At 43.9% G+C, this 27,666-nt stretch overlaps 1 protein-coding gene across 1 annotated transcript; it reads right to left on the bottom strand.

Moving 5' to 3' along the window:
* Positions 1 to 784: 784 nt before the first annotated feature.
* On the bottom strand, positions 785 to 26,800 carry LOC141196296 (spartin-like). Its single transcript, XM_073662555.1, has 8 exons — positions 26,665 to 26,800; positions 13,881 to 14,695; positions 9,759 to 9,956; positions 8,407 to 8,545; positions 4,551 to 4,745; positions 3,427 to 3,585; positions 3,253 to 3,343; positions 785 to 1,124 (listed from the first exon to the last, which is right to left on the bottom strand). Exons 2-8 carry the CDS (start codon positions 14,691 to 14,693, stop codon positions 935 to 937), a joined length of 1,785 nt encoding a protein of 594 aa, XP_073518656.1. The 5' UTR covers positions 14,694 to 14,695; positions 26,665 to 26,800; the 3' UTR covers positions 785 to 934.
* Positions 26,801 to 27,666: the final 866 nt, after the last annotated feature.

The following is a 27,666-nucleotide window of genomic DNA, read 5'->3' as shown; positions in this document are numbered from 1 at the left end:
AGGTAACCTAAATGGTCATTTTAAAAGGATTGTCTCATCATTAAATATCATTCATTGTATACAGGGTTTGCAATTTACGTGTTGGAAAGAAAAATCCAGTGAAGAGTTATAACATTTACTTCTGGCACCACCTTGTGTTCAAAGGGTGTATAGCATGTCCACCTTAGGAGAGTGCTGGTGGTCACACAGGCTCAGTTCCTCCCTCTACAGACAGTTCTAGACATAGTGATCCCCTGTAGTGTAGCTGATAATATTCCTTCTGCTGGAGACATAAGGAGCTATATTGTTTGCTGCCAGAAGGCGAAGGAGACCAATTCTGCTCATCACCAATCCCTAGCATTACTGATGGGAAGCAAACAATGATGGGTACTTTTTATGCTATAGGCACTGCAAATTACCTTAACACACTAATTCCCTGTCAGGAATTTTAGTGTAAAAATTATTCCTGGGATAGCCCCTTTAGCCACAAATCCAAAAAATGCAAAACTATTGTCTTCAGAAAATTGGAATAACACATGCACAACGTCTGTCTGGAGAAAAAAAGTCTGAATATTTCCTCTTAGGACCAGGCCGTTATTATTATTACCACTTTGGGTTTCAGAATATTAATATTGCTATTGTTTCTATTCGTATAGTAGAATATTTTTAGCAGACCTGATCTTTGTGCCAATGTTTCACAAGGTTCTTATTCTAATATACAGAAGAAAAGTCTTAAAAACCGGATATCGTATTAACCAATGGAAAGGTTTAGTGAAGAGAAAAGGAAGGTACATCCAGCACTGGGTCCTCATAAAAAATTCTTCTTTATTGCAAATCCATAAAAACTCCAGACATGGAGCAATCGCATACGCGTTTCAGACGGTTACGGCCTTAGTCATTGCATACAAGGTTTAGTGTCACACATTAAGGCAGAGGGGAGAGCGGGATTACGGCGTCAGTGCGGATCCATCTTGTCCTGTTTCTCTTCCACTTTGAGTTCGTCCACAACAACATGACTGGTTTCTTTTGCAGTTTTTTTCACTATTACCTTTATACCTAAATGGTCAATGTTAAGGGCAGTCACCCCGATATTGATAGCAGAATTTACTGCATCGTCAGTGGCATGACCAGCATCTTTTCCATACCTACAAAAAAAAAGTCAACTAGGTTATTTCTCAATGAAACTGTTATAGATGAAATTGGTAGAATTTGTACATCTGTGTAATTAATGTGCCAGGACGAGTTCTCCAGCTAGTATACATAACCCATGTGCTACAGGCTCAGGCAAAATGGGTGCTAAAATGTCACCATGTTATGGAGGGATCACAAATTTTTGCTTGATATTTGGGAAAAGGCCTAATCTGAGAGTGATCAGCTAAAGGAAAAAGGCGGCAGGATTTTTTTGCTCCTGTTACTGTGCTTCCTGGCAAAAAAATTGCATATTTGTGAAAGGATATAATACAATTTTGTATCCTGTCAATGTTCAATTAAAAGTTCTATTAAGAAGGTACTTTCTGTCAAAAATTATGTGGAATTAACAGAATATAAAAAGGTTGTTCTCAAGACAGCAAGTTATCACCTATCCGAGGGATGATGGATAATCTAATGATCGCTAGGGGACAGAGCACAGGAACACCCAGTAATCATGAGACTGGGACCTTAGAACTACGAGAACTGGACTCTGCAGATAGGAGACTGCCAGAGAAAGCGGAGTACAGACCTCCTCTATTTCCGGTAGTGCCGCAGACAATGGAGCAGAGATCAAGCACATGCACCTCCATGGTATTCAGAAATTGTCTCTGCAGGGTCCGGTCCTCGCAGATTCCAGAGAGCCAGTCTCACGATCACTGGGGGTTCCAGTGCTCTGACCTCCAGCGATCAGCAGGTTAAAGAGAATGAGAAATTTCCATCTTGGGAATAACCATTTAATTATGCAATTTATGCTTGAATTAAGAAAAACATTACAAACCATCACCCCCTGCACCAGACACTGAATACATACAGATCTCTGTCTGCAGTTAAAAGTATTGGTCTATAGGGGTTAGTAAACAAGACCAATCTCACGCCCTAACTGTAGAGATCTGTAACGTTCACCGTCACCGGACACCAGTTTGTACACATTTATTTTGTAACTAATATTACACCTGTATTCCAGAACAATAACAGAAATTCTACCCTAAGCATGGGATATGTTTAGGGATGAGCGAATCCGAACTGTAAAGTTCGAGGTTCATACAGAACACCTGGTGACTTTTTTTCCAGATGTCCGGTTTACCGTTTGAAAGTTCAGTGGCTGTGTGACGTTCTTGCATGGCCAGCATACTCAACGGACATGTCGCCCAATGAGCATGTTTGGGATGCTCTGGGTCGACGTATACGACAGTGTATTTGAGTTCCTGACAATATCCATCAACTTTGCACAATGATGGAAGAGGAGTGGACCAAGGTTCCACAGGCTACAATCAACAACCTGATCAACTCTATGCGAAGGAGATGTGTTGCATTGCATGAGGCAAATGTTGGTAACACCAGATATTGACTGGTTTTACCAATGCTGTAAAACTGAACATTTTGGAGGGGTCTTTTATTGTGGGCAGCCTATAGTCATGCTGTCTAATCAGTGTCTTGATAATCCATCCACCTCACAGGTGTGACATATCTCGGCAAAGGAGAAGTGCTCACTAACACAGATTTATACAAATTTGTGAACAATATTTGAGAGAAAAAGGGCTTTTGTTTAAAAAATCTTAGATCTTTGCGTTCAGCTCATGAAAAATGGGAGCAAAAACAAAAGTGTTGCATTTATATTTTTGTTCAGTATAGATTCACTTTTGGTAATAGCTCAAAACATATCTTGGAACTGTGGATAAATCCATATTTGCAAACATTAAAGTGGATCTGTTCTGTCAGCAGAATAAAATACTGTGACATTTGGGTAATAGAACTTGTCAAAAACATAAAAAGTTCTATTAGTTAATAGGCGCTATTGCAAATATTTTGGGATGTTTTGGCTCATAATACTTTAGTACTAACCCCTTCCCACTCAATTACGTACTATTGCATCACAGAGCAAAAACTTGCCATTTTTTTGGGATGCCACACCCTCCACAAAAGAAAATACACAATCAAAATTGTACCAACAACAAGTACAGCTCTGGACGTAAAAATCTAACTAACAGTTCAATTGACAAAAACAAACACGTTATGTATCTAGATTGAACAAGTAGACCCAATCTATTATTTACTAATGGCAAAGCAGATAATCAGACATACTTGTATTTGACGGTATGCACAGTCTCGGAGGCCACACTCTTGGTGACTTTTTTCGCGGCGTGCTCTAGACCCTGCCAAACAGTTGCAAATCCTTTAAATAAAAACACAAGAAAAATTTCTGTGGGAGGTGGATCTACAAAATCACAAATAATCTCTTTATAGCCACGAACATACCTTGTAATCCACTTGTTGCTACCACCATAGCACCATCCAATGGAGATTTACCATCCTTGTCTTTCTTCAGTGATTCAGGGATAAGTTTGCTGCCATGTTTCTTCACGTGTGGCCCCAGCTCTCTCCCAACACAACTTGCAACAGCGCAGACCCCATCCACTAGGACAAAGAAACTATATCAGTCATGGATATTAGGCAAAAAAAATCAAGGGTGAACTAGCCAGTAAAGCAGACATGACTTGTTACCAAATAACCATTCATCTATCAAAAGATAACGGCTATGATCCATTTACTATCAAAAGTCAGAGGCTGCAGTTGCACCTTGTCCCTGGAGCCTAGGGAAGGCATGGGGCCCAAATGGGCTGTTTAGCACATTTGAGAAATCAATACTACTGAAAGATTCCTGAGATTGTGATAAAAATGTACGCCAGCACATATTTCAATCTGCAACCCGTCCTAGTCATGTCAGGATGGGTTACAACCTGAAGAAACACCACCTAAGACATGTCAACTGTCAGAGGAGTAGCATTGTAAGCAAACATCTGATCCGCCCACTCAGCTGCAGAGCAGGGCTGTAATATGAGAAAAAGATAAAATTCTTCTTGACTGATCACAATGGGTTTTTTCCTCTGACTTTATCCTGCTCTGTTCTCATTTGTAAACCCGTTATGCTGAGTCCATTTGAAAGATTTACAGCAGGGCACAGAAAATGACTGAGTATGCAGCCAGACAAAGTGGACAAAAAAAAACATTGTGCTCAGCTAGCTGAGGGGAAAGGTTTTTTTTCTCTCCTGTTACAGCCCAACTCTGTGGCTTAGTGAGCAGATCAGGTATGTTTGTTCACGATGCTGCATCTCTGACACTTGTGACACGTCTTGAGTGGAGCGGTATTTCTTCACCCTGAAAGCCGTCCTGACAAGTAACTAGGATGGGTTGCAGCTTGATATATGTGATGGTGGCCATTTTTATCACATTCTTGGGGAACCCCATTTAAAGACCTATTGTTGGAGAATTTGCATTGTGGCACGTGAGCTTCAAGTTATGCAGTTGACGAGGCTTTACCACTACTATTGACTTCAAAATAACTTTTAAAAGAAAGTCATTAGCATACTTTATATCTTTACCTAGAAAATGACTGACTTTAACTGCTCCGCTGGTGGCTTGCTTGGCTACGTTGAGCCCTTTGGCCACTGTGGGATTGACTTCCATAGGTTTATCCTCAGGCTGTATGTGCTCTCTTAATTTGGTAGCACCTTTGTGAACGGTTTTTCCAGTCAATTCTGCTCCTTTAACCAGACCCCCACTTATCCATGAAGCTCCTAGATAACGAAAATAAAATATTAAAAAGACATTGAACCATAAAGTTTTTCTGCTAAGTCTGCATACCAGCAGTACAGGAATTTGTGGTCATATACATTGCAAACTTTTTAATATCGCATTTCTACACTTGGGGTTTCCAAATTCATGTTTTAGCCACATGATGTGATTTTTGCAATGTAGAGCAGCAAAGATGGAGTACAAAGTGTAATAGAGTATGCCTTTTTTATGGCTCTCATTAGGAGCAACAACATCTAATACATTACATTGTACGGTCATCAAATGGGGGATAGACGTCTCCTGTTATGGTAAATCTATGTGACTAATAATCGGTCAAACAGCAAATTGCCTCCCAATCAAGAATCCAAATGAAACAAATCATTCACAGCATCAATGCTCATCTTGAATTTACTGGCAGGCCATCAATACACAGGGAATAAAGTGCAAGTATAAGGTTTCGACCCCTTGTGATATCTGGGGCTTGGAGTGAATATTTGGGATTGAGGACACCCCATTTTTCATGTTGGTGCTGACGTGTATAATAAAAGGGGGTTTTAGGGCTGAACATACATTTCTGAAATCATTGTATGTGACTGCAGATTGCCGAATCCGACACTGTTCAATATGCACACTGTCAGGATTCCCCGCTATTGCTGGGCTGTCGTCACGTGACCCGAGTGTGTGATTTGCTTAGTTTTGGTCACGCTCAGACTCATTTCTCCCAATAAAGCATTGAGAGGAGTGGGAAAGATTGCTAGTCGGGGCAGGACGACCACTTGAGCTGACAGTAAAGGACAATTCTGAAATTTATGTTCAGCCTTGAAATCCCTATAAGTCTCCATCAAAAATATCATTACCATCTAGACCAGTAGTCCCATGTGCCTGACCCCATGACAGTATACAGTCATGGCCAAAAGTTTTGAGAATGACACCAAAATTATATTTTCACATGATCTGCTGGCCTCTGGTTTTTATTAGTGTTTGTCTGATGTTTATATCACATACAGAAATATAATTGCAATCATATTATGAGTACCAATAGGTTATATTGACAGTTAGAATGAGTTAATGCAGCAAGTCAATATTTGCAGTGTTGCCCCTTCTTCTTCAAGACCTCTGTAATTCTCCCTGGCATGCTCTCAATCAACTTTTGGACCAAATCCTGACTGATAGCAGTCCATTCTTGCATAATTAATGCTTGCATTTTGCCAGAATTTGTTGGTTTTTGTTTGTCCACCCGTCTCTTGATGATTGACCACAAGTTCTCAATGGGATTAAGATCTGGGGAGTTTCCAGGCCATGGACCCAAAATCTCTATGTTTTGTTCCATGAGCCATTTAGTTATCACCTTTGCTTTATGGCAAGGTGCTCCATCATGCTGGAAAAGGCATTGTTGGGCGCCAAACTGCTCTTGGACGGTTGGGAGAAGTTGCTCTTGGAGGACATTCTGGTACCATTCTTTATTCATGGCTGTGTTTTTAGGCAAGACTGTGAGTGAGCCGATTCCCTTGGCTGAGAAGCAACCCCACACATGAATGGTTTCAGGATGCTTTACAGTTGGCATGAGACAAGACTGGTGGTAGCGCTCACCTCTTCTTCTCCGAATAAGCTGTTTTCCAGATGTCCCAAACAATCGAAAAGGGGATTCATCAGAGAAAATGACTTTGCCCCAGTCCTCAGCAGTCCACTCCCTGTACCTTTTGCAGAATATCAGTCGGTCCCTGATGTTTTTTCTGGAGAGAAGTGGCTTCTTTGCTGCCCTCCTTGAAACCAGCCCTTGCTCAAAGAGTCTCCGCCTCACAGTGCGTGCAGAAGCACTCACACCAGCCTGCTGCCATTCCTGAGCAAGCTCGGCACTGCTGGTAGTCCGATCCCGCAGCTGAAACAGTTTTAAGATACGGTCATGGCGCTTGCTGGTCTTTCTTGGGCACCCTGGAGCCTTTTTGACAACAATGGAAGCTCTCTCCTTGAAGTTCTTGATGATGCGATAGATTGTTGACTGAGGTGCAATCTTTGTAGCTGCGATACTCTTCCCTGTTAGGCCATTTTTGTGCAGTGCAATGATGGCTGCACGTGTTTCTTTAGAGATAACCATGGTTAACTGAAGAGAAACAATGATACCAAGAACCAGCCTCCTTTTAAAGTGTCCAGTGATGTCATTCTTACTTAATCATGACTGATTGATCGCCAGCCCTGTCCTCATCAACACCCACACCTGTGTTAATGGATCAATCACTAAAACGATGTCAGCTGCTCCTTTTAAGGCAGGACTGCAATGATGTTGAAATGTGTTTTGCGGGTTAAAGTTCATTTTCTGGGCAAATATTGACTTTGCAAGTACAGTAATTGCTGTTAAGCTGATCACTCTTTGACATTCAGGAGTATATGCAAATTGCCATTACAAAAAATGAAGCAGTAAACTTTGGAAAAATTACTATTTGTCTCATTCTCAATACTTTTGGCCATGACTGTATACTGACTGCAATACAACAGTCACAATGATAAGATTGCAAACATCAATGTGTGAAATGTCATCTTTAAAGGGGTTTTACCCTTTCAACTTTTGTTACTAATAAGTCCTGGCTGGGATATAGGGGTCTCAAACTCTATAGGCGACAGGTCCACACTTGGGTACGGTACTTGTTAGGGAAGGGGCTACGGCACGGGCCACGACAGGGGACAGAGCAGTTTTTCCATACCCCACGCTCCGGCTCCGTTCTGAACGATCCATTTTCATTGCAGTGAGACTTTCATCGAGTGAGACTAAAGCATTTTATATTTAGAAGAGCACTTCTTATTGGGACCATTGTATAGGTCCCTAAATTTTATCTATGACACTGTGGTTATTATGGGTCGCGTTGTCAGACTACACGAAAGCGCTGTTTATAATTTTTAACTAATATTAAAAGATAAGTTTTATATTCTATATTTTGATTCTCTCCTCGCTTCTTATCTGAAGATTTATAGAGAGATCTGTCACCACCATCACTGGTAGGCGTCTTTGCTTTGCTTATTGATCCAAGTCCTGGCTCTGTTATAAGTAAAATCAGCCGATGCTCCCCCTCCACCACTCCAGTGTTCTGTCTCCACCGCTGCTCCGGTGACCATGTACAGCAGTGCAATAGCACTGCAGCCAATCACTGGGCCGACGTCACCTCCGCAGCCTGTAGACAATCAACAGAGCGGCGTCAGAGACTGAGCACTGGACCTGGGGAGGAGGATAAGTACTAGCTGATTTTATTACTGTTATACGTTGGCAATGAGCAGTAAGTAATAGAAAAAAAAATCCCTCCATTCTTGAGAAGAAAAAAGGAAATTTTTTTAATAAGTAAATTGCAAAGTTTTTTTTTTATTTTATTATTTTTTTTTACAAGCAATTCTATTTAACAAGATGAGACCTTTTAATTCCCAGTTTGTAGCTGCATGTAGAAAAGCACGGTAATGGACCAGTTTCGTGGAGATGATGTAACAAGGGGCGACACTACAACATAGGTATGGAATTCAGAACATTGTTCAGGAATCTGGGTACTTTTATTTCTAGGTCCTAAAGGAATTTAATTAATTCCATAATGTTATTAAATTTCTTTCAGCTTCTCAGATGTTTTTTTCCTTCTCTTATGAAGAGTCGTATATCAGTAATAGTCATCGCTGCGTTCTCTTTACCTTGGAGAATTCCCTGGGCGACCTTCTCACTCCATGGAGCCTGTTCTTCCTTCTCTTTTGGTGTCGGCTCAGGCTCGGGGATAGAAATCACGTGTATGGTCTGAGTCAGGTCTATGACTTCATCTGATGCTTCACTGGGCTTCACAGGAGAAATAATACACAATTCAGTCAATCTCACAATGAGCCAATACAGTTGTCCTGTCTGTAGAATATTTCATTTTTCTTATTTCATAGATAATGTTACCCCCCCAAGTGGATCCTTGGGGGCTGGGACACTATGGACAGCACGACTGACTCTATAGAGGAGCCATTAGCAATGCATTTAGAAGCATCTCCACTAGATGTACCATAACTGCCAGCCAAAAATCAGCTAGTGGTCTACCCCAAATCCTCAGTATAAATATACAGGCATGACTTGGTGGTATTACATGGGGGAAGGGGGTTTAAGTTTCAGGGTCAAGGAGTGCTCCCTCTAATGTAATTGGAGTCTACATCCAGAAATGGTCATTTTTTGTCTTAGCACAGCTGTGAAACAAGGAACGTAAACTTATATTCTTCTACCAGATTGGAGGCTCTCCAGATTACGCCATGTGAGGTTTGGAAACATTTTTTTGGTACAAAGATAACATTGTCCCAATTGAAGGTGCATTGAATAATTAAGGACAAAGGGAATCAACACGTTCCAAAATGTACGGATCCATTTATTGAGACGACTGGCGGTACTTGTTCCTGCAACACTTCTGAGAAAAGTCTAAACTAAGAAAAATCTAAAAGAAGAATCAGGAATTGTCAGTGACCCTTTAGCTAATCCCACTGACATTATGATCACAGCTTAAATTAGATCTATCATGAGACTATGTGACCCTATGTAAGGGCAGCTTAGTATAGACTCCCCTTTTAGCAAAAGCGGCACAAAATATGTTGTGCCGTTTGGCTAATAGGTGTAACCAGAGCAGAGAGAGTTAAGCTTCAGGTGTAATAAGAGGAAAGCTTCCCCCACCCTGATTAGTATGATTGACAGGTCACTGTATGTTCACATACACAGCAGCCATCAATCACTGCCACAAAGGGCAGAACATACGGCTTTATTCTTCCATTGCTCCAATTAGCAAAAGGGCACAATATTTTTGGTGCAGTTTTTGCTGCAAAGACGGCAGATCTGTCGCCGTATTATACGACCTCCACATAGGATGATATATTCTGATGATAGATCTGATTTAGCTCCTGGATCCAGTAGGTGCAACGCGGAAAATACTACAGTCATTATATCAAAAATTCCACTCTGCCCACGCCATGTTCATCCTACGACCCTTCTAGGCAGACCGGTGTGATTTTTATTGCTTTTCACTTACTTGAATTCTCAGGTCGGACATCTGTTTCATTAAGTCTTCAAAGAGCTCCAGATCCGCTGCTGGGAGCTCAGCCGAGAGTACTACCCCCACGTAAGAGCCGGGGAGCTGTGACATCAGGTCTGGGAACATGTACACCCCATTATTCGAGCGTAGTACTGGAGACTGGTTAGACATGAGCGGGTACAGCCAGTCACACACCTGCCAAACAAAACAGGAGTGTAGGTGTTATTGTACATAGTTCTTCATTTTGGCAAATTGCAGGTGTGATTGGCTCCACATGCCTGACTATATCGCGGACGGCTGCAGGAGCAGTTTTCTGTTGCATGCTCTATTTTGGTCTTTAAAAATGGACCAGAATAGCGTATGATGTTTGGCAAATCGACCATGTGCACTAGCAAAACAGGTTGGGCAGGTTGAGTATTAACTCTGTCTGGTTAGCATTTTTGCAATAACACATAATGACAGATGATTGTGTCACTCACTGCTTCTATCCCCACCCCCTGACAATGTAGTCTTTCAGAGAAGCTACAGAAATGGCAGATAGGCAGATGTGAGTGCAGTGCAGGCTCTCTGCTTCTTCCTTTTCACAGGAACATGGGCTCACACAATTTGATCACAACATGTTCTACCTCAGATTTAGACATCTAGTCTATATAGCCATAATGTGTGGTGCCCCTTCGGGTCCAGTTGCCACAGAGATACTGCATCTCAGCCAGAGGTGTGGTACCCCACTCTCAGGTAAGGAGAGAGCGCTACCCGGGACCCACACACTCACATCCAACACTACACCACTCCATGAGGGAAGGGCAAGATTGCTCCTAAGGGAGAGCACAGACCCGGTCCCTGTCAGGAGGATGGAACTAATTAGAGGAGGTGGGTGGAGGAAGTAGTTTAGGGGAGCACTAAGGAAGGACTGAAGGTAGAGGGGACCACGTAGAGTGACAGTTAGTGACGTGGGTCACATGACAGAGTATAAAAGAAGGGTAGAAAGATCTAGAGGTGGTCCAGGGTCCAAGGTCCTAGGAGCCAGTAAGCGAGGACCGTTGAGGAGTAGGGTCCAGACAGAGTGAGGGCCCAGTCAGAGCGGCCCAGTAGGAGAGTGAAGAGAGATGACCGGAGCAGTGAGAAAGGCTCCAGAGAGAGAGAAAGGATCCTAGGGGAACGGGAAGTGCGGAGTCCACCCATGCGCCCGAGTTCGCGCTGACCGTGAAGGGATCAGGTCGCAGTAGGGGACCAGCCCCAGACTAGTGGAGGACTGCAAGACCCCGCTAGCAAACCAGAGGTTGCGGTATCTTTAAGTGCCGTAGCCAAAAACCACACACATTAGCTGAGAAGGTGGCTATATAGGACCAAGGGGACAAGGAGGACGTCGCCCGACAAGGCCCGCAGCCACTGGCTCGGGAAACTGAGTGTGAGGCGCAGGGCAGGAGGGCGAGAGCCAGCGCAGAGAAACGACCCGGGAAGGTACACAAGAAGGGGGTCCCATTCAAGTGCACCCAATTTATCTGAGAGTTGGCTGGATCACTTCCCCGGAGGACACAGGACTCGGTGGGCTGTTATAACCTGCTGGCAGTTGTAACTGGAACATCATAAGAACTGTGAGTAAACACTTGAAGACTGCACCCCGCTGTGTCCTTGACTTAATTGCTGTCACCCGCCTTGCACTACAACACTAACATCATAGAACATCTCTTTAACTGCCCTGGGGCCTAGCCCGTGGCTGAACTATCTCTGCTGCGTCACCAACAGCCCCGGTGGATCTGAACAGCAGCAGCGGCCACCTATAGCCGCATACCACGGGTGGCGTCACGAAACATTATTCCCCAATTGACTTTTCTTATTGACCGCAATGGGCCACGGACTGGGTCACTGCCACCGTGACTACCCCAAAAAGAACAGGCTCGGCTACCGAGTACCCCACGGCCCCAGGGGGCGCGTCAAATGCAAGTCTGAATTTTTATATCCACTGGTTCACATATACCTTGGCATAATCAGTGTGCTTGTATTGTTTTTTATGTTATAGAATAGGAATCACACCTGTATGTTTATTTCATTTTGTAGGAGGTGCTGGTCAATTTTTTTTTTTTGCATTTGGGGGTAAAAGACTACCTCCATATTTGGCTAAGCACTCCTCCCATTTCATCTTAGACCATTTTTAATTAGAGCTGGATCCTACCTGCTATATATATATATATACATATATATATATATATATATATATATATATACACTATATATATATATATATATATATATATATATATATACAGTACAGACCAAAAGTTTGGACACACCTTCTCATTTAAAGATTTTTATGTATTTTCATGACTTTGAAAATTGTACATTCACACTGAAGACATCAAAACTATGAATTAACACACGTGGAATTATATACTTAACAAAAAAGTGTGAAACAACTGAAAATATGTCTTATATTCTAGGTTCTTCAAAGTAGCCACCTTTTGCTTTGATGACTGCTTTGCACACTCTTGGCATTCTCTTGATGAGCTTCAAGAAGTAGTCACCGGAAATGGTTTTCACTTCACAGGTGTGCCCTGTCAGGTTTAATAAGTGGAATTTCTTGCCTTATAAATGGGGTTGGGACCATCAGTTGTGTTGAGCAGAAGTCAGGTGGATACACAGCTGATAGTCCTACTGAATAGACTGTTAGAATTTGTATTATGGCAAGAAAAAAACAGCTAAGTAAAGAAAAACGAGTGGCCATCATTACTTTAAGAAATGAAGGTCAGTCAGTCCGAAAAATTGGCAAACTATGAATGTGTCCCAAAGTGCAGTTGCAAAAACCATCAAGCGCTACAAAGAAACTGGCTCACATGAGGAAAGCCCCAGGAAAGGAAGACCAAGAGTCACCTCTGCTTCTGAGGATAACTTTATCCGAGTCACCAGCCTCAGAAATCGCAGGTTAACAGCAGCTCAGATTAGAGACCAGGTCAATGCCACACAGAGTTCTAGCAGCAGACACATCTCTACAACAACTGTTAAGAGGAGACTTTGTGCAGCAGGCCTTCATGGCAAAATAGCTGCTAGGAAACCACTGCTAAGCACAGGCAACAAGAAGAAGAGACTTGTTTGGGCTAAAGAACACAAGGAATGGACATTAGACCAGTAGAAATCTGTGCTTTGGTCTGATGAGTCCAAATTTGAGATCTTTGGTTCCAACCACCGTGTCTTTGTGCGACGCAGAAAAGGTGAACGGATGGACTCTACATGCCTGGTTCCCACCGTGAAGCATGGAGGAGGAGGTGTGATGGTGTGGGGGTGCTTTGCTGGTGACACTTTTGGGGATTTATTCAAAATTGAAGGCATACTGAACCAGCATGGCTACCACAGCATCTTGCAGCGGCATGCTATTCCATCAGGTTTGCATTTAGTTGGACCATCATTTATTTCTCAATAGGACAATGACCCCAAACACACCTCCAGGCTGTGTAAGGGCTATTTGACCAAGAAGGAGAGTGATGGGGTGCTACGTCAGATGACCTGGCCTCCACAGTCACCAGACCTGAACCCAATCCAGATGGTTTGGGGTGAGCTGGACCGCAGAGTGAAGGCAAAAGGGCTAACAAGTGCTAAGCATCTCTGGGAACTCCTTCAAGATTTTTGGAAGACCATTTCCGGTGACTACCTCTTGAAGCTCATCAAGAGAATGCCAAGAGTGTGCAAAGCAGTCATCAAAGCAAAAGGTGGCTACTTTGAAGAACCTAGAATATAAGACATATTTTCAGTTGTTTCACACGTTTTTGTTAAGTATATAATTCCACATGTGTTAATTCATAGTTTTGATGCATTCAGTGTGAATGTACAATTTTCAAAGTCATGAAAATACAGAAAAATCTTTAAATGAGGTGTGTCCAAACTTTTGGTCTGTACTGTATATATATAACAAGGCCCTGGACAAGCAAGTTTGTTAGTCTAGGATGCCATCTATAGGACACCTTGTTGCCGTTGATGGGAATACACAGTTTTATCACAATGCGAGTCAAGTTGCTCAAATGTATAAATATATAATGATGGCTGATAATATAAAAATGGTGACCCTATTACTGCAAAGTTTTGAGGTACTACAACTCCTTCTCTTCTTACACATTTTGCACAGCTTACCTGGAGGAAAGCAGGAGGGCGGTTTGGGTCCATTTCACTACTGCTGTCCATAAAGTTAATAATACGGAGATACCCTGGATATGAAGGGGTGCTCACTAGTCCATCGGGTGTCACATAGAAAATCTGGACTCCCCTGGGTATAAGGATCAGTTCTTCTGCGTCTACTCCCAGACTCTGCACTGGTGGTGGCTGTGTGGGCATAGCATAAAACTCATCCCCGAGTATCGAATGTTCCCCAGACTCAGTCCCATAAGAAACAGTGTAATGTCCATCTGTAGCCTGGGGGGTGTATGCTGGGGGTGCGGCGACCTCCGCTACATGGGGATTCATTGCTGCTCCACTGTTCTGTGCTATACACGAGACTCCATTCACTGGCTCTGAAGGGAATGGCGGTAACATTGGCAGTGTTGGCCTTTCAGGTTTTTCCTTCTCTTTTGGTGGCAGTGATGGATATACCGTTGGCACTGGGGCAGATGCAACCACAGCAGGAGGGTTTGCAGGAGGTCCTGACATGCTCTGCTGTAAGATATTCAGTCTGGTATTGATGTTCTCCAGGGTCTCTCGCATCTTCCCTTGCATTTGTCTGGCGGCATCCCAAGCTGGTCCGGTGCACTCCGGTCCCTGTAACGAGACACTTAGTCCTCTTATCAGGTGCTCCTGGCCTTGCTTGTAATAGTTGCGAGCTTCTTCCTTGTATCCAGTCTCATCTGTGTTCAAACCTTTGTTAATGTAGACAAATGCTTTCCTGTATTCTTCCTCGATACTTCGTATTAAAGCGTTGTCCTGCATGTCCGCTAGGGGCTGCTTTTCCATTACTGAAAAACAAAACAAAAGTGAAGCATATCAGAAGAAAATATAACTCCGGCACAAAGACATGGCATCGCTATCTGTACGACCGATACATACAGATGTAGCAGAAATCATCATTCTTCTTTTTGCTGATTCATTATATGGATACCTTTGGGGACAATTTTTATTTTTTACTTAAATGCATAAAAGTAATTTTTGCAATTGAGTTTTTGTTTTTTTTTTACTTTTGCTATGAGGTACTGGCAATTACATTTTTTTGCTTTAGGGGTTTGGCTGAGAACTCCATCTATTGCATCAGTCAAAGGCTATGTTCAGACGTTGCTTTTTGCTGTTTTTTTTCAGCAGGCAAAAACTGCTCTTTTGGCAGTGAAGAAGATGCTTACAAAAAGCAGGTCTTCAGGATCCCAAAGTTCAGCTGTGCATCCACCACAGAAGCATGAACACAGGTCGCCAATGCAAGACATATGTGAAACCATAAAACCATTTTTGGGAAAAGGAGCAATTTGATCAAATTATTTAGGAGAAACAGATTTTTATGTCTGAAAAAAAATAGTGACTATTCTCAACAAAAAGGTTGATATAACTTCATGAAAACATACACATTACAAATGTAACAGTGGGGAGAGGTGAATTGGTCGAGAATAGTTTACCTAAGACATTGGCAGAGCATTCAGTTTGTAGGACACTGTTTACTTTCACACTTTGGTCAGCTCTTGAGTTGATCACATATTGTTCAATTTCATACCTTGGTCAGACAATGTTTATTTTGCACACATTATTAATTTACCATATTTTTCGGACTATAAGACGCACTTTTTTCCTCCAAAATTTTGGAGGAAAATGGGGGGTGCGTCTTATAGTCCGAATGTTGCTAGGGGGGTATATATATATATATATATATATATATATAAACACTGTGTTGGGGGGAGCGGTTACGGCGGAGGAGCGGGGCACAGGAGGCAGCCGCCGCCTGCTGCAGCCTATACTGTCCCCGCAGCTAAAGAAAATGAATATTCACTGCTCCCCACGCCCATAGGAGTGAGGAGCACTGAATATTCATGCTCCTTAATAGCGGCACACAGTGTATCAGCAGCACGGCTCCTGCTGCTGCCAGGCGATCGCGTGTGCACGCTATTAAAGGGCATGAATATTCAGCCACTCTCCACACCCATGGGCGTGGGGAGGGGGTGAATATTCATGTTCTTTAACAGCGGGCAAACGCGATCGCCCGGCAGCAGCAGGAGCCGTGCTGCGGCTACGCTGTGCACCGGCTATGAAGGAGCATGAAGTCACTGCTCCCCGCGCACACAGTCCCGGCGTGGGAAACAGTGACTTCCAGCAGCTGATCGCTTCTTGTGAGCCACGCATGGCAGTGACGTCATGTGCGGCTCACATGTAGAGATCAGTGTAGGCAGACAGGACGCAGCGCTGGAAGAGAGAAAAGAAAGGTGAGTAGGAGTGTTTATTTTTTATGTGCAGCCTGATGGGTATTAGGGGGACCATGCATACTAGGATAAGGATGAGGGGGGCCATACATACCAGGATAAGGATGAGGGGTGCCATTCATACTAGGATAAGGATGAGGGGTGCCATGCATACCAGGATAAGGATGAGGGGTGCCATGCATACCAGGATAAGGATGAGGGGTACCATGCATACCAGGATAAGGATGCGGGGTGCCATGCATATCAGGATGGAGGGGTGCCATGCATATCAGGATGGAGATGGGGGCCACGTATAATAGGAAGGGGGGGCATATCTACCAGGATGGGGGATATTATCAGAATTGGGGGACATTACCCCTATACCAGTGTCAGCAGCAAACCTGCTCCCCCTTAACAGTGCATCGTGACCACATTTTTTGCTTAAACTTTTTTTTTTATTTTCCTCCTCTAAAACCTAGGTGCGTCTTATGGTCCGGTGCGTCTTATAGTCCGAAAAATATGGTAATTAAACTACTAATCCTAACCGCCATTCTCAGGTGAGGACACCAAGACAATATGGTTTAAACTTTGGGGGGGGGATCACAAAAATAAATGTGTTTTCCATACTGCTGTACCTGCTTTCTTTTCACAAAAAATGCAGCAAAACCTGATACCTGCATTTTTTGCTGCGTTATTGCACTTACTCATTGCTTTAAAGATTTAGCAGACTCTGGAGTTGTAGTACATTGATCTACTGTTCAGAGACATCTGCACAAATATAGCCTTCATGGAAGAGTCAGCAGAAAAAAAACCTCTCCTGCGTCCACTCCTCACCACAAAATTTAGCATCAGAAGTATGCAAAAGAACATCTAAAACAAAACTGATGCATTTTGGAAACAAGTCTTGTGGACCGATGAGGTTAAAATAGAACTCTTTGGCCACAATGATCAAAAGGTATGTGTGGCGGAAAAAGGGCACAGAATTTCAGGAAAAGAACATCTCACCAACCATTAAGCATGGGTGTGGATCAATCATGCTTTGGGGTTGTGTAGCAACCAAAGGCAAGGGGAACGTTTCACGGGTAGAGGGAAGAAAATAGTAGTGCATGCAAGACAAACCAGGAATCTCACAGAACTGAAAGAATTTTTCAAGGAAGAACAGATGAAAATCCCTCAAACAAGAATTGAAAGACTCTTGTCTGGCTACAAAAAGCTCTTAAAAGCTGTGAGATACTTTCAAAAAGGGGATGCTACTATGCTACTAGGTACTAACCTTGCAGGGTGCTCAAACTATTGCATCGGCCCATTTTTCCTTTTTGTAATTTTTGAAATGCAAAAGAGATATATATATATATATATATATATATATATATATATATATAATCTATCCACACACATATATAGTTCACAATAAGGCCTGGGTCCCACTACAGTATGGCATCCGATGCAATATGCTAATAACACTCGGCTCCAGCTCTGCTGTGAGCGGGAGCCGAGTGTCAGTGCTCTGTCCTTCTCTCTTGCACAGAGAGGATCGCAGCACGGCTGCGGAGGGGACAGAGAAAGTAATTTCTCCATCTCCTCTGTTGCTGGTTTCTCCGGGAATAGCACTGCACTCGGGGGATGAATTCCGCACTAAGAACCGATACACTGCAGATTTTAAAATCTGCACCGGATGTACATTTCCACAGTACACCTGTGGAAATGTACATACAATGGGTGAGGAAAGTATTCAGATCCCTTTAAATTTTTCACTCTGTTTCATTGCAGCCATTTGGTAAATTCTAAAAAGTTCATTTTTTTTTCTCATTAAAGTACACTCTGCACCCCATCTTGACTGAAAAAAAACGATGTAGAAATGTTTGCAAATTTATTGAAAAAGAAAAACTGAAATATCACATGGTCATAAGTATTCAGACCCTTTGCTCAGACACTCATATTTAAGTCACATGCTGTCCATTTCCTTGTGATCCTCCTTGAGATGGTTCTTCTCCTTCATTGGAGTCCAGCTGTGTTTAATTAAACTGATAGGACTTGATTTGGAAAGGCACACACCTGTCTATTGTGGTAGATCAGCTCACTCGGCTTCGCGTTAAGGTATAAACGGAACACTGTCTCTTTAAATTTTCAGTTGGTTTATTGTGCAGCATAAACCAATAAAAAGTTCATGGAAAATAACATAGCCCATTCGGCCTAACAGCAAACAAAAGTAGGGAAAGTCCAGAAAAGTCCTTGCACTGGCCGGGGTCCGGCCACTCCGGGTTAGCAAAAACTACACAGTTCAGGTTCAGCAGGAACAAACACATGCTCCTCTCTCTGGAGCTGGCCTCCTGATAATGACCACATCCTGAGTCAAAAGGCTGGCTTTTTATAGCCGCTAAACCACGCCCTGGAGTGGAGATAGGGTGGATAGCTTCTCTCCCAGCACTTAGCTATCCACCTGTAAAGCATGCCCTTGTAACTCTGGCAATTAACCCTCTCTGCACTTAACATGCAGGAGAAACCTCCATGTTTTACATGACTGAAGCCAAAAAATCTCAGAGACACGTATCTCCCCTCCAGTATTCTGCCAGTGACCTTGTCACATATTCCCCTCCTCTGCCCAAAGCCGGGGGTCTGGGCACCTTCAGACACCAGAAAGGGAATTCTAGAGAGAGCATCAGCATTCCCGTGTAATTTCCCAGGCCTATGCTCCACGTGGAAATTAAAGTCCTGGAGACCTGAAAACTGTCTAGTCACCCGGGCATTCTTACTCTTCTTTTCCCTCAACCACCTCAAAGGAGCATGGTCTGACACAAGCTTAAACTTACAGCCTAACAGGTAATATCTCAGTGTATCTACGGCCCATTTTATGGCTAAACACTCTTTTTCCACTATCGAATAGTTCTTCTCGCAGGAAGAGAGCTTCCGGCTCAGATAGATAATGGGATGTTCTTCCCCATTTATCTCTTGAGAGAGCATGGCTCCTAGGCCAACTTCTGAAGTGTCTGTGTGGACCACGAACTCCTTCTCAAAGTCTGGTGCGACCAGGACCAGCTGCTTACACAGTGCTAGCTTCAACCGTTGGAACGCCGTCTCTGTTTCCTCAGTCCATTTCAGCATTGTTGATCTGGTGCCTTTGAGGAGATCCGTAAGTGGCGCCGCCATCATGGCAAAATTTGGGATAAACCGCTGGTAATATCCCACCATTCCCAGGAACGCTCTCACTTGCTTTTTGGAGAGCGGTTGCGGCCAGTTCTGGATTGCCTCCACTTTGTTGACTTGAGGCTTTATCTCGCCTCTCCCGACGACATAGCCCAAGTACTTGGCTTCTTCCTTTCCAATAGCGCATTTTTTTGGATTTATTGTAAATCCCGCCTTCCTTAGCGATATCCAGGAGCCCTTGTGGATGTCGTCCATACAGTAATTCAAAAGGGGAAAAACCAGTGGAGGCTTGCGGAACCTCCCTTATCGAAAAGAGCAGGAGCGGCAGCAGGTAGTCCCAGTCACGTCCATCTTTTCTCTTCTTGAGCATCGCTTTTAGGGTTTTATTAAAGGACTCTACTAAGCCGTCTGTCTGCGGATGGTAAACGGAAGTTCGCAGCTGGGTAATCTGGAGGACCCTACACAGCTCGTTCATTACCTTGCTCATGAACGGGGTCCCTTGATCAGTTAGTATCTCCGTCGGCAGACCGGTCCTGACAAATATATAGACAAGTTCCATGGCTATGCACTTACTTGATGAGTTCCTTAGCGGTTCCCGCTTCTGGATACCGGGTGGCATAGTCCATGACCACCAGAATGTATTGTGGCCCTGGGCTGATTTGACTAAGGGCCCCACTAGGTCCATAGCAATTCTCTCAAAGGGGACCTTTATCACCGGTAGTGGAACTAAGGGACTACGGAAATGGGCACAGTTATCTGGCAGGTGGGGCAGGACCTACAACAGTCTAAGATTTCCCGGTAACATCCTGGCCAATAGAACCTCTTCATTATTCTCTCCTGGACTTTCTCAACCCCTTGGTGTCCCCCCAGAATATGTGAGTGGGCCATGTCCAACACCTTCCGACGGTATGGGCCTGGAACCAACAGCTGTTCCACTACCTCTTCACCTTTCAGTTTAGTTACCCGGTATAATATCTCCCCCTGAACTGCAAAGTGTGGGTACCTGGTGTCCGCCCCCGGCTCTTGAGCAACACCATTACAAACAGTAACATTGCCCCACACCCCTTTCAAGGTCATGTCCTGAACTTGAGCTGACCCAAAGTTCTCTCCGGGCACCTCTAATTGAGGGAGGTCGGCCACCTCGGTCACAGTCTCGTCCTCGTCGCCTGCAAGGACACACATTGGGAACTCATACTTCCGATGTCGACCGGGATATTTTTCTTGGGTCGTGGGTTTTGTCCACGTGACTCAGTCTGAATCCCTTCCCCCACAAGTCCCAGAATAAGGGAAAACCGCGCCCCAATATGACGGGATGTATCAGGTCCCTGACCACCCCGACTGTCACACTGGCCACTAGGTAATTCTTGGCATCCCCATGTATGCAACGGACGCCCACAGTTTTGGTAGGGATCAGCTGGTGGGGAAGGGTGGCACTGATTAGTGTCACCAGACTCCCAGAGTCCAATAGTCCAAGCACCCTTACTCCACTAATAAACACGGCACACGCCTGCGGCCCCTCGCCGGGTTGACCGTTCACACTGCAGGCTGGATAAGCATAATATGAACACCATCTGCCTAGGCTGCAGTCGACTGGATCAGGGGACATATGACACCAGGCGTCACAGGGTTGTGACACCGCCAACAAACGATATTCCTCACAGCAGTCTTTGCGGCACCTTCAGAGGCAGTGGGACGCACCCCCAGTTGTGGCTCTGAACCCCTTCCAAGGTGAACCCACCCCCTTTTGGGAATCCCAGTACGGGGAAGTGACTATACCCGGTTTCCCGAGGGTTTTCTCAACGACCTGGTACCTCTCTACTAGGCCGACGAGGTCGTCTGCATTCTGGGGATCGCCTTGGGCGACCCAAGTCTGTACCGACTTAGGAAGGGAGTGTATGAACCTATCAATCACCACCCGCTCGACCATCTGGGCAGGAGTGGAAGACTCTGGCTGCAACCACTTTTGAACGAGATGCAGCAAGTCAAACATCTGTGAACGAGGGGGTTTGTCGCCAACATACACCCAGTGGTGGACTCATTGGGCTCTCATTGCCATATTCACTCCCAGGCGTGCCAAGATTTCTGTCTTTAGTTTGGCATATTCCTTGGCATCCTGCAGTGCTAAGTTATAATATGCCTTTTGGGGTTCCCCCGACAAATATGGAGCCAGAACCTCTGCCCACTGATCTGGTGGAAGTCTCTCCCGATCAGCCACCCTCTCAAAGACTGTCAGAAAGGCTTCTACATCATCCCCGTGGGTCATCTTCTGCATGGCCCGTCTTACCGCTTTCCAGACATACGAATCATCACCTGGACTTGGGGGGAGGGGCTGCCGGCCTCCCACAAGCCGCCTTTAGAAGTAGCTCAATCTGCTGCTGTCGGAACTGGTCTTGTTGTTGCTGCTGTTGTTGCATCAGTAGTTTGTCTCCTGCTGCTGCTCCCGTATGTTATACTGGCTCTTCAGGTGTTGCTGCATGCTTTGCTGGTACTGCTGCATGCTCTGCTGATGCTGCGTTTGCTGTGCCTGCAACAAATGCTTAAGCATGTCCTCCATTTTTTCCGGCGTCACTTGCTGGCTTACGACCGCCTTCACTCAGGACATCCAGCGCCTCTTATAACAGTCACACGTGTTCGCTGGGAATGCAGCCCGCACTTCTAACACCAACTGTGGTAGATCAGCTCACTCGGCTTCGCGTTGAGGTATAAAAGGAACACTGTCTCTTTAAATTTTCAGTTGGTTTATTGTGCAGCATAAACCAATAAAAAGTTCATGGAAAATAAACATAGCCCATTCGGCCTAACGGCAAACAAAAATAGGGAAAGAGTCCAGCAAAGTCCTTGCACCAGCCATCGGCGTCCGGCCACTCCGGGTTAGCAAAAACCACACGGTTCAGGTTCAGCAGGAACAAACACATGCTCCTCTCTCTGGAGCTGGCCTCCAGATACTGCCCAACTCCTGAGTAAAAAGGTTGTCTTTTTATAGCCGCTAAACAACATTCTGGAGTGAAGATAGGGTGGATAGCTTCTCTCCCAGCACTTAGCTGTCCACCTGTAAAGCATGCCCTTGTAACTCTGGCAATTAACCCTCTCTGAGACTTTTTGCTTCAGTCATGTAAAACATGGAGGTTTCTCCTGCATGTTAAGTGCAGAGACACGTATCTCCCCTCCAGTATTCTGCCAGTGACCTTGTCACACTATATGAGACCTCACAGCTCACAGTGCATGTCAGACTAAAAGAGAATCATGAGCTCAAAAGGAACTGCCCAAGGAGCTCAGAGACAGAATTGTGGCAAGGCACAGATCTGGCCAAGGTTACAAAAGAATTTCTGCATTACTCAAGGCTCCTAAGAGCACAGTGGCCTCCATAATCCTTAAATAGAAGAAGTTTGGGACCACCAGAAGTCTTCCTAGACCTGGCCATCCAGCCAAACTGAGCAATCGTGGGAGAAGAGCTTTGGTGAGAGAGGTAAAGAAGAAACCCAAGATCACTGTGGCTGAGCTCCAGAGATGCAGTAGGGAGATGGCAGAAAGTTCCACAAAGTCAACTATCACTGCAGCCCTCCACCAGTTGGGCCGTTATGGCAGAGTGGCCCGACGGAAGCCTCTCCTCAGTACAAGACATATGAAAGCTCGCATAGAGTTTGCTCAAATACACATGAAGGACTCCCAGATAAGATTCTCTGGTCTAATGAGATGAAGATAGAACTTTTTGATGATAATTCTAGCGATATGTGTGGAGAAAACTAAGCACAACTCATCACCTGCCCAATACAATCCCAACAGTGAAACATGGTGGTGTCAGCTATGGGGGTGTTATGGTGGTGGGGGGTATGGTGGTGTCAGCTATGGTGGTGTCAGCTATGGGAGTGTTTTTCAGCTGCAGGGACAGGACCACTGGTTGCAATTGAAGGAAATATGAATGCGGCCAAGTGCAGAGATATCTTGGATGAAAACCTCTTCCAGAGTGCTCTGAACCTCAGACTTTGCCAAAGGTTCACCTTCCAACAAGACAATGACCCTAAGCACACAGCTAAAATAACAAAGGAGTGGCTTCAGAACAACTCTGTGACCATTCTTGACTGGTCCATCCAGAGCCCTGACCTAAACCCAATTGAGCATCTCCGTAGAGACCTAATAATGTCTGTCCACCAACGTTCACCATCCAACCTGACGGAACTGGAGAGGATCTGCAAGGAAGAATGGCAGAGGATCCCTAAATCCAGGTGTGAAAAACTTGTTGCATCATTCCAAGAAGACTCAGGGCTGTATTAGCTCAAAAGGGTGCTTCTACTCAATACTGAGCAAAGGGTATGAATACTTATGACCATGTGATATTTCAGTTTTTGTTTTTTTAAAAATTTGCTAAAATTTCTACATTTCTGCTTTTTTTTCAGTCAAGATGGGGTGCAGAGTGTACTTTAATAAGAGAAAAAAAAGAACTTTAGAATTTACCAAATGGCTGCAATGAAACAAAGAGTGAAAACTTTAAAGGGGTGTGAATACTTTCCGTACCCACTGTATGCACAGATCGAGTTCACAAATTCATCTAAAACATCCCCATTCGGATGTATACAACAAATTTTTACTTCCAGGAACTTCAGCAACAAAATCTGCAGCCTGTGAATTTATCCTTATTTACTCTGGCTTCAAAAGCTGCATCCAGTCTTCTAAAACTAATCTACCATACAGGAGTCATTGTCCGGGGTCTGTGCCGACAGCTTTGCCATATACAAGGATGAAGGTACGCACCGAAACGCGCGTCGGGGTGAGCCCCACACTCTAGGCTGGATCCCACCATATAACCATGACCATTTTTGCCACACTTAGGCCAAAATAAGTTTCTTGTGTAAACTGAATGGGGAAGTGCAATAATACTCTATATACCACATGGCAGATCTATATGTGCTATATAAGAATAAGTGTTCTGCAATCATTATCATATTACCTCACTCATGAGGATTAATACATTTCATATGATTTAAACATTTCACATTACCATTTAGTATATTAATTCTCCCAGTGATATGTTATCACTATGATATAATAATTTTCTTTGGCACTCTCAGCACTTCATATTCTAATCTGCCTTTGTTCATCCTAATCAGACAGTTTTTTAGGCATTTTATTATTACCTTACAAATCCTGCTATAATATAGGGTGTTGGGTCTTCAGCAACAATTTTACCTGCATAATATTGTCACGGGTGTGTCAGAAGTGACAGACAGTCACCCTGCAGTTGGTTGCAGGAGATCTCTTTGTTTGGCATTACAGACACCTTCTTAGAAGTTGTCTCTCTAGGACCCAGTGGCTACCTTATTCTTGCTAATTAACACCCTGGCCCGGGTGTATAAATACCTGCTCTTTGCTAGAGGCAGGTGCCAGCGATATTCACATGACCCCTTGTGAAGGCTTGGAGCTAGTGCAGTACTTCTTCCTCTCTGGTGCTAAGAGAACGTGTGTTCATCTCTCTGAAGTGGACTAAAGCTAAGCTATCTTGCCTTGTTTGTTCCCCCTTGTCCTCTTTAGTTGTTAATGGGGATTGACTAGTGCTCATTCCCTCCCTTCCCTAGACAGGGCCAAGCGCCAGGAAAAGAAAGGGCGAGGTTCCTGTGCGGCGATTTGTGCAGAAGCAATATAGGGACGTTAGGGGAGACAGTGTGATATAGGTCAGCCTAGGAGGTCTCCACTACCCCCTTTCCCTAGAGTCTGGGCCCCTTTTTTCCCCCACTTCCCTTCGTGTTGCACTTAGTCTTTCCTACACCTTACATGTGATTTATATTGTATTTTGTCACTGTATCATTTTATCTTGTTGTGTGTGTGCGCTCCTTCTTTTGCCACCATATACCCACTTCTACACTAAATAAAGCTATTTTACTTTATCCATCTATGTTCAGATCACTTATTTGGGTTAAGTTATATTGGTTTCATGAACATGGACCCCAAAGGGTGTAATTTACAGACATCTCATGGCACAAATTTATGTGATAAGAAATAGAAACGTTATAGGACAGTCACTTACACCTACAACTTGAGCCACAAGAAGAGATTTGTGTGGTGCAGTTTTACTAAAGCAGTTTATATAATAACACTGGGAGATGACTCCATATTCTTACATAAAGGAACAAATGCTGGATGCCTCCCATCCACTATAAAATTTGCCCAAAACAGTGCTGCAGAAGCGCCCCATGAAATGATAATAGTGCGCAGCAATGTAAAAGCGACATTGCTGTGCACATGATCTGTCTTACATCACTTCTATTAACCACTTCAGGGTTCATTTCATTAACTAAAGCAGTGAGGTTCTCATTCTGCGGTGGCTTCTACTGGGACGTCACCGTCTCTCTACACTTCACAGAATAGAGAGAAGACGTCAACGCTGGAGCCGCCGCCACAATGGCCGCAAAGCTTAAAGCGGAAAACTCGACAACTGCATCTAAAAGCCGCCATGTGCACAGAGCCTTAACCCTACGTTCCCACGGTATTTGATGTTGCAGATTTTCTGCACCTATTAAGTAAAATAGGTTACTTGTGTTTTTTCAAAAAATATGCAGCATAAAAAAACTCACCAAAAGGTCTGCTCCAGCCTCCCGGTGTCTGTTATCTGCAGCATTGACATCATGGCGGCAGCGCTGCAGACAATCAGTGAACTTGGTAACAACACAAACCACTGATTGACTGTTGTGCTCACTGCAGGTAATTACAGATCCTGGAAGCAGCAGAGACTCAGTGCTGAACCAGGGGAGGTGAAGCAAAGCACGTTTTTTTTTTTTTTAAACTACAGCGGGGATTTCCAAAACCAGAGAATCCCTGCAATATACATATACCACTTCTCATACAAACCATCTCTACATGTCTCATTATGGGGACAGTATTTCGGATTCTAACCACCCTTATCCAGTGGGGAGCTGTTGTACTATCTTGTCACTAGTGGAGATGTTACCCACCGAGAGCATTGAATGCAAATCAACACAGAAGTGCGTCACTCAGAGCTGTGCTGCCCTCGGGCCGGCACTGTGGTAGCCGGTTAGACCACTATCAGCCCTTAGATGGCAAGGAAGGGGGAGGGGGGGGTTACATTGTAGGGTGCAATGTATGAAACATATTTCCCAAAGTGATACTGTGTGTCTTGCCCTGGAATAGCAGCGTCACACACAAATCTAGCAGAGCTGAGCTTTCTCTTTAGAGCTGTGTTACTAGCGACTAGTTATGGGTCATAAGGGAAGTTTTCCTGCAGTCCTAGGTAAAAGCACATAACGCATCATGGTATCACAAGGGATCGCAGTAGTAGAACCAGTAGTCCCAGCAGAGTTCTGCTATGAGATACAGGTGTAGTGGCCTGTGTGCCCACCCCAGTAGTGCGCCCACCCCAGCAGTGCGCCCACCCCTCATCACCTGGTGGTACTTACAGCGGGTATACAGCTGCTCCTCTCCGTGTCAGCGCTGTCACTACTCTGTCAGTCCTACACCTGTCCTTTTACACCAGCTCTGCTACACCGCCCACTCTCCCGACATGCAAAAGTAACAAAAATTCCTTAAAGGGCAGCAGCATATTTCTACTTAAAGTGGCAATGTACTGAAATATTTATCAGATGAAAAATTAACTTTTTGTAGTCTGCTCTTGTTATTTCTCCCAGTAGAATTAACAGCAATATATTTCCTTATGACGCTGTTAGTTCATGTAATTAGGCCATAATATGTGCATGTGAAAGTAGTTTAAGGCTGGATTCAAACGCTGCTCCTTCGTATTGATTTTTAGTAGCAGAAAATGGAACAAAATATGCCACATATGAACACACTGAAAGGAAACAAACACAAACGCTATTCTGAGTACACTCACCTAATACACAGCACTGTAAAAATGACATTGCTGTACGCATGTTCATTATTTTGCTACTTCCCTTAACCCAGGGATGTCAAACTTAAACACACAGAGGGCCAAAATGAAAAACTTGGACAAAGCCCTCCTCCATAAAAAAAATATATATATATATATATATTTGTTGAGGTCACAGAAGAGCATATCTCACAACTTTGCTACCTTTTACCTTTGGATTGTCTCAATAAAATATTTTCACTATTTTATTGATCAACCCCTGAGTGCCGAATTTTTCTCTATATCTCTTCTAAAAAATATTTTATAGAACAGAAGAATGTCTACAGAAGCCATTATAAAATAACAGTGAGAAACCAGAGACATTTCTAAGATTGTTCTCCCCTTTCGCACTGATGATAAAGGACACCGCTGTCTTTGGAAAGAGACTCATGTTTCAACATATCCCAGTGATTTTGAGATTTATTTTTTTTCGTAACACATTATACTTTATATACTCTATATTGAAAAACCCCTAAAAGTGATACAATTTTAAAAACAGCGCCCCTGAGCATATTCAAAACTACTGTCAGGAAGT

This window comes from Phyllobates terribilis, unplaced genomic scaffold, assembly GCF_046119375.1.
Source record: "Phyllobates terribilis strain yellow unplaced genomic scaffold, ASM4611937v1 Scaffold_2__4_contigs__length_985480577, whole genome shotgun sequence".
Lineage (NCBI taxonomy): Eukaryota > Metazoa > Chordata > Amphibia > Anura > Dendrobatidae > Phyllobates > Phyllobates terribilis.
This window is presented reverse-complemented; position numbering and strand designations above follow the sequence as displayed.